We start from the raw sequence: 13,498 nt of genomic DNA on the forward strand, positions 1-13,498 counted from the left end.
GCTTGACAAAATTAGCTGCTGTTTTGTCCTGTTCTGGAAGTATTTGTGTTCATTCAGAGTTCAGCTCGATGGCATGATGTGCTCAGCTTGGAATCAGGAAGATCTGACTTCAAGTCCTGCCTCAGACATTGACTTGCTGTGTGACTGAACTCTCAGTCTGAGTTTCTTCATCTGTAAAATGTTGGTTGGGCTCCATGGTTCCTGAAGTCCTTTCTAGCTCAAAATCTACGATCCTATGATTTTGTTTTGCCCACAGTAATTCCATATTGTGGTCCTCAAATTTTAATATCTTCTTTCTTTTTTATGCAGAGAAATGGGAAATCAACCCCTCAGAGCTGACCTTTATGAGGGAATTGGGAAGTGGACTGTTTGGAGTAGTCAGGCTTGGCAAATGGCGGGCCCAGTACAAGGTGGCAATCAAAGCCATTAGAGAAGGTGCGATGTGTGAGGAAGACTTCATTGAAGAAGCCAAAGTGATGATGTGAGTCCTGGCCTTTTCTTCCAGCTCTGCTACACATTCTTGTCAGGGAGGATTTTCACGCAATGACTTTGTTTTTAATTTCTGCCTTTCTAGGAAGCTATCTCACCCCAAATTAGTTCAGCTTTACGGTGTGTGCACTCAACAAAGACCCATTTACATTGTTACGGAGTTCATGGAATGTGGCTGTCTTCTGAACTTCCTTCGACAAAGACATGGTCACTTCAGTAGAGATGTTCTGCTAAGCATGTGTCAGGATGTATGTGAAGGAATGGAGTACCTGGAGAAGAACAGTTTCATCCACAGAGATCTGGTAATTCTATGTCAGCTTCTCAGCCAAACTTTCTGATGATGAGGAGCTCCAAATTAGCTGGGCTGGTCCCTAGCCAGCTTTCACAGCATCTGTTGCTAAGTTGATTCTCAAAACCCTTGCAGCTTACAACTTACAATTCAGAATTAGTGGTGGAACTGTAAGGCTATTAGTTCAACAAGGGTTTTTTTTTATTTCAGAATAATTCATTAGAAATAGTTGTGGGCACTTTAAAACACTTTAAAAATTTTATTTTTATTCTGAATTCCACAAACACCCAATAAAGTAGGCCTTTACTTATACTTAGTAGAACAGAATAAGAAGATTGTATATGAAACATCAAATCTCTGTTATGTACAGCTTGCTTTTCTTTTTAAGTATGTGATTAATTGAACATGTAACTTTCAAAGATACCTTGATTGTCTTCTGGGTGATTCTTTCTTGTCTTCTATTTTTCATGCATTTAAAAAATAGTTAAATCTCTTTTCTTTTTTCTCTCCTTCTTTCCACTCCCCTCTAGTTCAAAAAAACAAAACATCAAAAGCTCTTGTAACAAATAGGCCTAATCAAGCAAGACAAATTCCTGCAGGGGCCGTATCCCAAAATCTACATGAGTGGTATGCTTCATCTTCTGGGATTATGGTTGGTCATTGAATTGATCAGAGTTCTTAAGTCTTTCAAGGCAGTGGTGTCTTAATAGCCTAACTTGACTTCATCACTCCTTTCTTCTTGTTTTCCATCTTTGTATATTTACCAAGTTCTTTGAAAACAAATTTTTCTGAATTAGGATTCAGGGCTGAGAGTGACTTAAAGAGGTTCTGTATGGTCTCTTTTTACCTCCTGAGTCTTATGAAACACATAGAGAGCTCTTTTTCTCCTAAAAAAATCTCAGATGAGGTTTTACCCTTATTTTTAGGAATTTGTAGATAGCCTGTGGCACAGGTACCATTCAGTGCCTCTGAGGCAATTGTTGAGACACATACTACCACCCACTTAAGGGTTTCATTCTCACTCTCTCATACTCACTCTTCTCCCTTCCTACCCAAATTTCTGTATCTTGGGAGATGTCAAACTTTTTTGGAGTCATGGCAATTTGCTGAAGCTTATGGACTTTTTCTCAGATTGATGCTTTTAAATGAATAAAATACACCTAGGATTACAAAGGAAATCATCTATATTGACATAAAGATGTAATTTTTTCCCCATCCAAGTTCACAGACTCCCTGAACCCTATTCATGGGCTCATTGGGGGTCCTTGAAAACCAGGTTCAGAATCCATGACCTATCTCTCCCTCTTTCCTTCCTTTCTTCTCCTCTTCTCATTCCCTTTCTCCTTTTTTTCTTACCTATTACTTTACATTCTTCCTCTTATTCTTTTCTTTCTCTTTAAGAGCCTTAGATGGTCTTGTTCCTGACTCTCAGGGATAAGGAGATACTGTGATCTCTGAACTAAAACTTTCTGCTTATTCCAGAGATACAATTGTCTTGCTAATATGTGGTCCCGTTTGGAGATTGATGTCAATTTTCTCTGGATCCACCATCAGGTTAAATGAAGCACATCAGTTTGCTACCATGTTTAATCCTTTGTACTAATGTTCTTCCTCTTTTTGAAGTTCATAAGTTAATGAAAAACAAGTATACACTTGCAAACCAAAGCTGTCTAGACATGGAGTAATTTAGTAACAGAAAGAACTGTTCCTTCCTGGTATCATTTATAGAGATAAGGAGAAAAAACATTCCATTTGTTAAATTAATTTGTTCAATAAATTCCATTTATTGAATTCCTACTATGCAGGTCACGCTCATAGGCACTAAGGTTGACAAAGCCAAATAATGATGAAGTTTGGTCTCAGTTCATGAGTTGGTTAGTATTCCTGAATTGCTTCTTTTTTTCTTTATGATTTTTTTTGTTCCTAGGAATGGCTTGATGAGTGGGGCAATTGGGGCAGGCATATACTCAGGAATGATTGTGATATAAGAACAAAAGATATCAATAAAAATTCAGAAAGAAAAGAAAGATGGCCATGTCCCTGTCCTCAGGGACCATATGATATTTCTCAAGAAGAGAAAGCTTGAGACAAAGATATCGATCTGCAGATATTTGAAAGGTGGTCATGCTGAAGAGAGTCCAGACCTGTTTTGCTTGGACCTAGAGGTTAGAACTAGGAAAAACAGGTGCAAGTTCTAAAAGAGGTACTATATTTGCTATCATGAGAAATGACCATTTTCCCCAATTGATAACTGGTCAAAGGACATGAACAGGCAGTTTTCAGTTAAAAAAATTAAAGCTGTTTATAGTCATATGAAAAAATGCTCTAAATCACTATTGATTAGGGAAATGCAAATTAAAACAACTCTGAGGTACTGCATCATGCCTATCAGATTGGCTAACATGACAAAACAAGAAAATGGTGGATGTTGGAGAAGATATGAGAAAACTGGGACACTGATGCATTCTTGGTGGAATTGTGAACTGATCCAAACATTCTGGAGAGCAATTTGGAGCTATGCCCAAAGGACTATAAAACTAGGCATACCCTTTGATCCAGCAATACCACTTCTTGGTCTGTATTCCAAAGAGATCATAAAAATGGGAAAAGAACCCACATGTACAAAAATACTTATAGCAGCTTTTTTCGTGGTAGCCAAGAATTGAAAATTGAGGATATGCCCACTAATTGGGGAAATGGCTGAACAAGTTGTGGTCTATGAATGTAATGGAAGACTATTGGTCCATAAGAAATGATGAGCAGGCAGACTTCAGAAAAACCTGGAAAGGCTTATGTGAACTGATGCTGAGTAAAATGAGCAAAACCAGGAGAACATTGTACACAGTAACAGCAACATGGTGCAATGACCAACTTTGATAGACTTAGATCTTCTCAGCAATACAAGGATCTAAGACAATTTCAAAAGACTCACGATGGAAAATGCTATCCACATCTAGAGAAAGAACTGTGGAGTGTGAATGCAGATTGCAGCATACTATTTTCTCTCTCTCTTTTTTTTGCTTCTTCTTTCTCACGGTTTTCCCCTTTGATTCCAATTCTTCTTTATCACATGACTAATATGGAGATATGTTTAATATGATTGTACATGTGTAGCCTATATCAGATTGCATGCCATCTTGGGGGGAGCAGAGTAAGGGGGAGAAAATTTAGAACTCAAAATCTTATAGAAGTGAATGTTGAAACTAAAAACAAATAAACAAATAAAAATTTAAAAAAAAAAAGAAATCACCAAAATTAGAGCTACCTAAAAGTAGAATCGGCTGCCTTGTAACATAGTGAGTTCTCCCTTATTCAAGGGGTTGACTACTTGATCCCTTGGCATACACACGGTCAGGTATATTGCAGAGAGCCTCTTAATCAGGTACTGGTTGGACTTGATAGCCTCTGAGTTTACACTTCTGAGAGTCTGGGGATGAGGCCAAGTATTTTCCCTTTGAGGCATCTAGGAGGCACAGTTATATTTCTATTTTCAGGAATATTTCATATTGGTACGTTGAACATTTGTGTTCCTTGTTTCTCTTTGTGTGATTCTATCTGCTGCTCTCAGTTGTCGAACGGCATCTCAGAATAAATGGAAAATGCACCAAGTGATGCTGCAGCTGTGGCCATAAATTGGGGAAGGGCACAGGTAAACACTGTGCAATAACAGTGCCATATGCTGACATATTGAGTGCAACTAGCACTGAAATTGGACTTTGGATCTTTGACAAATCTTAGGAACAAACTAGAAGTGACAAAGCTTTCCTGAAAGTATTCTGATTATTCTGTGAATGTAGACTCAAAGTTAGAACTTAATGTTTCTGTGTTATAGAGTTCCTATCTCACTCAGTGTAGCTATGTCACTTTCTCTCCTCCCAACCACTCAGAGTCATCTGTTTGGGGAAGAGTTCCGGGGGAGGTAAGGATTTATAGTATATAGATGAAGAGGCTGAGTTTAAAGGTGAAGAAGGGGAGATGGAATCCAAGAATTGTTTCTGACCAAATCTTCATCTTTACTGCTTTCCAGGCTAAACTTTTCAGAGTGATTTTGGTCTGAAAAAAAATGCATAAATATAAAAACACCCCATTCAGGTTTTGTAAAAATATGTTCTGATTTCAAGGACTCTTGAAGTGTAGGCCAAAATATTTATAGCAGCACTTTTTGGGGTAGCAAAGAACTAGAAAGAATAGATAGCCATCATTTGGGGAATGGCTAAACAAACTGTGATACATGCATATAATGGAATATTGTTGACAAGTATGAAATAATGAACAAGCCAAACATGGGAAGACTTATATGAATCTGATCCAAAGTGAAGTAGGCAAAACCAGGAAAACATACACAATGACTACAACAGTGTTCTGTATCAGTAGAAAGAACAATAAATTAATCACACAAAAAAAGAAACTTATGTGATAATTTTGTTGCATATCTGAAAGGAATAGCAAGTTGTGAATAGTAGATTTGCAGTTTCATGTACCTTTTTTATTATACTATTGCTTGTTTTATTCCACAAATTAAAAATAAAATATATAAAAAAGAAATGAAATAAGAAATTAAAAAAAAACTGAGCGCTTCAATTTATGCTCTTTCCCTAAGCTCTCCACACACCCTTTTGTTCTATGTTAATTGATTCTTATGGAAATATAATTTATGCAGCACAAGATTTTCTGAGGTTTATAGGTTAGAATGAGCCCTTTTGTGAGAAACGTGGGACCAAGAGCACCAGATACTTCCTGGTACTAAAGTTGCTTGTATGTCAAAGGGCAGGAATGATGGATATGAACTTGGAACCCGACTGGCACAGAAAGTTACCGGAACAACTGGGCCTTTTAGCTTAGTCATCCTATAGCATCCTTTGTCTTAGACTGGGACCTCTGTCAACAATGGGCACCTAACCCGAACAAGCTACTCCCTCTGAGCTTACCTTCAGTTCTATCAACTAAGACGAGCTTTATAAGCTTTCTTTTCGATCATGGCTTTCAGGTAGTCCAATAATTTTTCAATTATCTTTCCTGGATCTATTTTCCAGGTCAGTGGTTTTTCCAATGAGATATTTCACATTGTCTTCCACTTTTTCATTCCCTTGGTTCTGTTTTATAATATCTTGATTTCTCATAAAGTCACTAGCTTTCAGTTACTCTAATCTAATTTTTAAGGTAGTATTTTCTTCAGTGTTCTTTTGGACCTCCTTTTCCATTTGGCTAATTCTGCCTTTCAAGGCATTCTTCTCATTGGCTTTTTGGAGCTCTTTTGCCATTTGAATTAGTCTATTTTTTAAGGTGTTGTTTTCTTCAGTATATTTTTCAGTATTTTTGGGGGTCTCCTTTAGCCAGTCATTGACTTGTTTTTCATGGTTTTCCGGCATCCTTCTCATTTCTCTTCCCAATTTTTCCTCTACTTCTCTAACTTGCTTTTCCAAATCCTTTTTGAGCTCTTCCATGGCCTCAGACCAATTCACGTTTTTGTTGGAGGCTTTTGTTGTAGGCTCTTTGACTTTGTTGACTTCTTTAGGCTGTATATTTTGGTCTTCTTTGTCACCAAAGAAAGATTCCAAAGTCTGAGTCTGAATCTAAGAGCGTTTTTGCTGCCTGGCCATGTTCCCAGCCAACTTACTTGACCCTTGAGTTTTTTGTCAGGGTATGACTGCTCGTAGAGTAAAGAGTACTTTGTTCCGAGCTTGAGGGGATGCGCTGTTGTTTTCAGAGCTATTTCTATACAGCCAGCTCTGCCACACCAGCACTCCTCCTTCCCCAAGAACCGCCAGCCAGGAGCTGACTGGGATCTTAAGTAGGCTGTGCACTCCTGCTCTGATCCGCCACTTAATTCCTCCCACCAGGTGGGCCTGGGGCCAGAAGCAACTGCAGTTCTGTAGCTGCACCTCCCCTGCTGTCCCCAGGGTGGCCACCAAACTGCAAACTCCTTCCACTCTATCCCCCACAGCTTTTCCCAGTCACCTTCTCTGTTGTCTTTGGTGTTGGTGGGTTGAGAAGTCTGATAACTGCCACAGCTCGCTGATTCGGGGTGCTAGGGCCCATTCCGCCTGGCTCCTGGTCTGGTTGGTCCTGCCGCTGCCCACGCCAGGCTCTGCTCTCCTCCGCCCCCAGCTCTGGTGAGACCTCATCCAGTGACCATCCACGCTGTCCTGGGCTGGATCCCTGCTTTCTTCTGGTATTTTGTGGGTTCTGCAGTTCTAGAATTTGTTCAGAGCCATTTTTTTATAGGTTTTTGGAGGGACCTGGCTGGGAGCTTATGCAAGTCCCTGCTTTCCAGCTGCCATCTTGGCTCTGCCCCACTGTAAGCTTTCTTTTCACTTGAAGTTCAAGTTGCTATTGTCAGTTCAGAGGAAAAGAACTATATTTTGAAATATGAAACAACAAAGAAAAAGCTTCGTGGAAATGGTTTGTTGTATGCGAAAGAACCTCAGACGTGGAAATAGGAGTCATGCATTCAAGTTCCTTATCTGCTGCTGGCTAGCTCTGTGACCTTAGGCAGATCATGGACTCATCTTGAGACTTAGTTTCCTTCTCTGAAAACTTGGGAAGTTAGATTGACCTATTCTGCCGCAGTTTTTACATTGACTGATTAATGGTATTAATTGGTATTCTTTCCACACCTTTTAATCAAACTATTTCCTTCATCCAATGATTCTCAAACTGTTTCTGTTTATGGCAAAGTATTCTTTGCTGTGAGGAATCTACACAATGAGTATTATGTTGGCAACAGTATGAGAGTAGATGGAGACTTTAAGGTGCACGATTTCTTGTTCTTAAGAGATGTCATTTTTGTTAGGTTCTTTGCGAGTATTTTGATGTTAATGCATACATGTAGTAGGCAAGTTTTGCTCATTCAGGAAATATTCTACTTATCACACTGTGTATTCTTGTAAAAGAAAATTTATGTTAAAACAAAATTGCTTAAAAACTTTATTTTATCTGCAATTATATAATTCTTAGCACATCTAGTGAAATTCATTGGGTCATAGATTTAGAGCTAGAAGGGATCTTATTAAGTCGACTCCCTCCCCAATTTTACAGATCAGTAGATTGTGGCCCAGAAAAGTGAAGTGACTGGCACAAGGTGACATGACTAGTAAGTTGTCTGAGGCTATTCAGTATCTGATATGGGATTCAAATGCATAAGTGACTTCCAAGTCCAGCACTCTATCACACACATGCTCCTTCTCCAGTACATCCTTTGATGACTACTGCCTTAGATGTTATTAGTTAAATATAAATTAAAAGAACCAGCATTGATTTCTCATTTAAACTTCCACTGAAAACATGATGATGATTAAATGCAAATTGGTTTTACATAGTGCCATCAATTTGACCGCCTTGGAGCTGTGGTGGTTGCTTCAACTGTGTTGTGGTTAGTCACAATGAGGCACACTGAGCAAAGGAATGAACCACCTGTCTGTAGCTCAGCTATTATACTTCTAAGAATCAATACATAGAATCCTATAGACCTGGCCCTTGTGAGAAACGGGCTTAATGACCTTAATTTCAAAATACAATTGCATTAGAAGGATCAGACAATATAATGAAAATAATGTTGGAAGGAAAGAGACTGGGCTGCCTTCCTGACCTAGCACTAGGTTGAATATTGAAACCTGAGGAAGGTGATAAAGTAAGAAAGTCAATTCTTCATTTATGATTTACCAGGTGAATGTTCCTCATCAGATATAGTTCTGTGATCAGTTTTTATGCCAAAAGTCTATCATGCTTTTTCTCTTTTGGCAAACTTTGGGTTATACCAAGTAAAGTGAAATTATTATGAGTCTTCATGGTAGAGCTTCTTTTTAACTAATATAGCATCATACTTCTGTTTTGCAGGCTGCCAGGAATTGTTTAGTGAATGAGTCAGGAGTTGTGAAAGTATCTGACTTTGGAATGGCAAGGTAGGAGTGAGTTTGAATGAATGTTTTCTCTACATTTTCTCTAAATAAAATTTGGTATGGGAACATCTTTTTACTTGGAAATACAAAATACACTTAACTGTGGTATTTGGTAGAAAAAAATTGGAGTATAGATCAAATGAGTTAAAATGTAAAGCCTTTTGCAAAACTTAAGCACTATGTAAATGCTATGATGATGATGATGATGATGATGGTTCATTTCATTTAGAATCAGAAGACCTCTGTTGTTGTCTTTTTTCTGCTTCATTATTAACTGTGGGTCCTTGGGAAAGCTATTCAGCCTCAATTTTCTCATCTGTAAGATGGCAATAATAACTTCTACCACCTTTTTTATAGCATTGTTATAAGGATCAGATAAGTTCATGTATCTATCATATATATGTGTGTGTATATATACATATATATATATATATATATATATATATATATATATAGAGAGAGAGAGAGAGAGAGAGAGAGAGAGAGAGAGAGAGTGTTCTGTAGCTTGAGCAGATGAAAAGGTCAAGTGAAAGCTTATAAAGAATGGGGGAAAAGTCTATATGTTTGTAAGCAAAGAGTCAGTAAATAAGGGAAGACTGGACATGAGCAAGATGGGGAGAGAGGAACAGATAAACTGGCAACCTCCTGGAGGAGAAAGCGTTGGGCATGAGATCAAAGGTTCTTGTAGAGGAGTTGATCTTGCCTAGGGTGAAGGGCCACCTCTTCATCAAAGGCTAGAGCAGAGAAGGAGAGATTAGGAGATGATATAGAGGATTTGGAGTGGGGGATATGAAGTCAAAGAGAAGAGGGAGCTCATAATGGATGATTTCTATTTTCTCATTCAAGTGTGAGGTGAGGTCATCCTCTGAGAGAGGAACAGCTTGAGAAATGAAGATTTGGAACAGCCCCTGCTATAAGCATTGTGATAGAGAGTGCATCAGGGAAGAATAAAAGTATTCTGCTAGTTATTTGGTAAAATCAGTATCGTGAGAAATGTCTTAACAGATGAGGTGTCTTCCGAGAGACCATAGCAGGTTGATTATTGTACTCAGTTATAAATGTCCTTTAATTATGAATCTACCTCGTGGTGCTAACCACCCTGAACCACTAGGTGGTGGTATATCTCATTAAATGTTTTACAGCCCCTTTCTCTCCTGAGAACTCATTATAATGTTATTTTCATAGAAATCTGCTTAAAAAGCTAAGTCTTGAGTGCATCTTCTGGAGGCATATGTTTATCTTATCCTAATTAGAATCATAGAATCTTAGAGCTAGAGGAATTTGAGAGATCATCTATTATAATCCTCTTATTTTACAAATGAGGAAATTGAGGCCCAGAGGATCTTGATATAATTTACCTGCCAAAGGTTGGCTATTAGTAGCAGAACCAAGACTTAGAGTCTTTCGACACAGGGCCTTCTGACTTTTATTCTGGCATTCTTTTTCTGTGTGCTAGATACTTTCTATAAAACACATTCATATTGCCGTAATGCTATGTATTCAAGTAGCACCTCAAATCAAATCACAAGAGCACACGTTGTCATTGCTCAGAACGGAATCTGTAGTGTGAGTTCTTGATATGTTCATTTTAGATATGTCCTGGATGACCAATATACCAGTTCATCAGGTGCTAAGTTTCCAGTGAAGTGGTGTCCACCAGAAGTTTTTAATTACTGTCGATTTAGCAGCAAGTCAGATGTTTGGTCATTTGGTAAGTAATTTTTTTTTCAAGGTTTGTTCAAGACCATTTTGTGGAAGAAATGCTCAAAGGTAATTTGGTGATTTGTGTCAATTTCCAGGTGTGTTAATGTGGGAAATATTCACTGAGGGTCGAATGCCTTTTGAGAAAAATGCCAACTTTGAGGTGGTAACAATGGTTAGCCGTGGCGACAGGCTTTACCGGCCAAAGTTGGCTTCCAGATATGTTTATAAAGTGATGCTGAGTTGTTGGCATGAGGTATGTTTTTTCCCCTATATATTTGTTTTAATCCTCTAGAAAGATTCAGTTGTGGTTGAGGTTTTGTGGGTGGTAGGGACTCATCATTTTATAGGCTTTTCTGCTGGTGTACACTTAGTAATTTCTCATAGACTGTTCAAATGAATTTCAAGTATTTACCATCAGCTATCAGCACCAGTGGGGAAGGTGAGTTTGGCTATGACTTAGAATGGGCAGTTCTTGGTCCCATAACTCTTTTCTATCAACTATCTGTGACTTAGTAGTAGATAAGTCACACGGGGTCATACAGCTATTAAGGATCAAAAGTGGAATTTGAATTCAGATCTTCTGGACTCTGAGCCCAGTCACTCTATCCGCTTTGCTATGCTGCCTCTGGAAGAGGTAAATAATTAACTCAGCTCTGATTCAGAGCTACTGCCTTACTCCCTACTTAGAGATGCTTGTTACAGGGAACTGGGCCACACTTTTACTAGCAGGGTGCTCTGGGATTAATCCATGCCATAGGAGTATTCTCACTCCTCTAGGGATGCCCATCCATATGACACAGGACTTTATACAGGAAATAGGGAGTTGGGTTGATTTCCCATACTCTCCTGGGAATTGCTTGGTCCCAGGTATGATCCCAAACCAGTTGGGCAATATGGTAGGTAGCTGAATGGGGTATCGCTCTAGTCCCCAAAATAGATAGATTAGTTCCTGGTATTGCAGAGCATCTGCCAATAAATATTTGGGAATTGCTTAGCTGATAGCTGTGCTATGCAGGGTGGATTGGGGGAGAGAAGCTTGACCTGGGTGGCAGGAGGGAGTCATTTGTAGGTGAATGATATGATGAAAGTGATGTCTTGGGATTATTGGTCTGACTGTGGTGTGCAGAACAGATTAAAGGAAGGAAAGGGGTAGAGGCTGGGAGTTAGTTAAAAGACTGTTGGAATAATCCAAGCATGTTGTAGATAGTGAGGTACACACTGTTAGCATGTTACATTACAGAAATCAAGCAAAGATAAATTAGTTTTAAAATGTATTTAAGTATCAAAATATTATTTTTGGATTTTTTTGACACAGAAACCAGAGGGAAGACCTTCATTTGAAGAGTTGCTGCACACGATAGATGAACTAGCAGAATGTGAAGAAACTTTTGGAAGATAAATGGTGCTATAACTGGCAGATCCCTAATGCTAGAGCACAAGGAAAAATGGTGCCTTGTGCAGAACTTTTCATTTATTTTGCACATGGATAAACAGCTTATTTTGTTTAGTCTGGAAACACTCTAGGCCTTTACTTGAGGAGCTTTCACAGCACCAACAGTGTGGCTTGTTCTCCAATTACGATAATAGCCTTGCAGATAGGAACTACAAACTACAAAAAGACAGCTCTTCAAAGCCCCAGTCTTCTGGGGTGAAGCATTGCTGTGTCAGTTGGAAGAAGCCAGGGTCAAACAGGAATACAAATGGTGCCATGAGCTAGAGAAATACCCTACCAGCTTCTCTCCTCATTGCTTTCTCAAACCTAGAGCCCAGGGCCTCATCCTGGAAAGAGGAAAGATCCCAAATCATATAAGTCACCATCATTGGGGTCATTTTCAATATTACTAAGCATTCTTCAACACTTAGGTGATGTTGTATGACTGCAAGTGATGGATTAACCCATTCTTCAAAGAATGACTATTGTGTGTCCTCTGAATGCAATGCAGAAACACATAGTAGGCATGAATAGTCAGCAATATAGTGTTACCAAGGAGTTGCATAGAATGTTTTCAGAGAAATATGAGATTGGAAAAGGAGATGGACCAGTCACATAGCAAGAATGAGGAATGGGTAAGCTTTACACTCCATTGGCTTCTATTCACTGTCCAGAGATCTAAGAGAAGGCTACAGAATGTTGGGTGAGACTCTATGAGAAAATTCAGTGGGAGGATATGGACTAGAGATGGACAGGATGAGAAGGCACCAATGGGTCACAATCTGCACTGTGAAAGGGACTATCCACATCAGTAAGATCACAGGTCCATTGAAGTATTACGTGTTTTCACAATCCAAATGACTTACGTGCTGTATGTATTGTAAATATATACATATACATAAAGTTATATATTTATAAGAAATGTGAGTTCTCTTTTGATTTAAAACCAAATGAATTTCTTTTTACAGTTTCAGTGCTTCTACTTCTTTTCCCTGTCCCCAAGATGTACCATTTCTTCCCTTTCCCCTGGAAGCACAGGTGAAAGTAGCATTATCAACATCATCCACTGTTTCCTGGGTTTCCATTCTAGCACCAGACATTGTGAGGGATACAGAGAGATAGAAGTGTTCCCTGCCCTTCCCTGAACGGCTTTTCCTTTGTCTCTGCCATCCCTCTTGCTTTCATCCTGTATCTTTTCTCCCTTTTACTGCTAAATTCTTGGAGTTCTTTGCACTTGCTGTTTCTGCTTCTTCATTCTACACTCTTAAATCCCTTGCAATCCACTTTCCAACCTCTTCCTTCTACGGAGGCTGCTTTCTCAAAGATTGCCAATGATCTCTTTATTGCTAAATCTGATAGTCTTTTTTCCTCTTGATGTTTCACAGCTTTGTTAACTCTCTATGTTAACCTGAAATTATTCCACCTCTCCCCTCCTCCAGGATGCTGTTTTGTTTGATTTCTATGACATGGTTCTTTCCTATGTTTTTTTCCCTACCTATCTGCTTGTGCCTTCTCATTCTCTTTTGCTTGTTTCTCCTCCATGTCTTACTCCTGAAGCACAGTCTTAACCTTGGTTTTGTTATGAACCCTATTCTCTTCTCTCTACACTCTCTCCCTTGCTTATCTCATGTGCTCCCTTGAGTTCAATTATAAATTCTAGACAGTTGACTGACTGACTCTGACTCT

The 13,498-nt window shown here is 38.9% G+C and overlaps 1 protein-coding gene across 1 annotated transcript in view; it reads left to right on the forward strand.

Moving 5' to 3' along the window:
• Positions 1–12,728, forward strand: part of TEC (tec protein tyrosine kinase) — a 74,841-nt gene extending 62,113 nt beyond the window's left edge. The window contains exons 12-17 of the mRNA XM_036763422.1: positions 310–481; positions 575–791; positions 8,615–8,679; positions 10,269–10,387; positions 10,476–10,633; positions 11,696–12,728. Coding sequence (XP_036619317.1) covers positions 310–481; positions 575–791; positions 8,615–8,679; positions 10,269–10,387; positions 10,476–10,633; positions 11,696–11,779 — 815 coding nt within the window. The 3' untranslated portion in view covers positions 11,780–12,728. The remainder of the gene's footprint in view (positions 1–309; positions 482–574; positions 792–8,614; positions 8,680–10,268; positions 10,388–10,475; positions 10,634–11,695) is intronic.
• The last annotated feature ends 770 nt before the right edge of the window (positions 12,729–13,498 follow it).

This window comes from Trichosurus vulpecula, chromosome 6, assembly GCF_011100635.1.
Source record: "Trichosurus vulpecula isolate mTriVul1 chromosome 6, mTriVul1.pri, whole genome shotgun sequence".
In the NCBI taxonomy this organism is placed as follows: Eukaryota; Metazoa; Chordata; class Mammalia; order Diprotodontia; family Phalangeridae; genus Trichosurus; species Trichosurus vulpecula.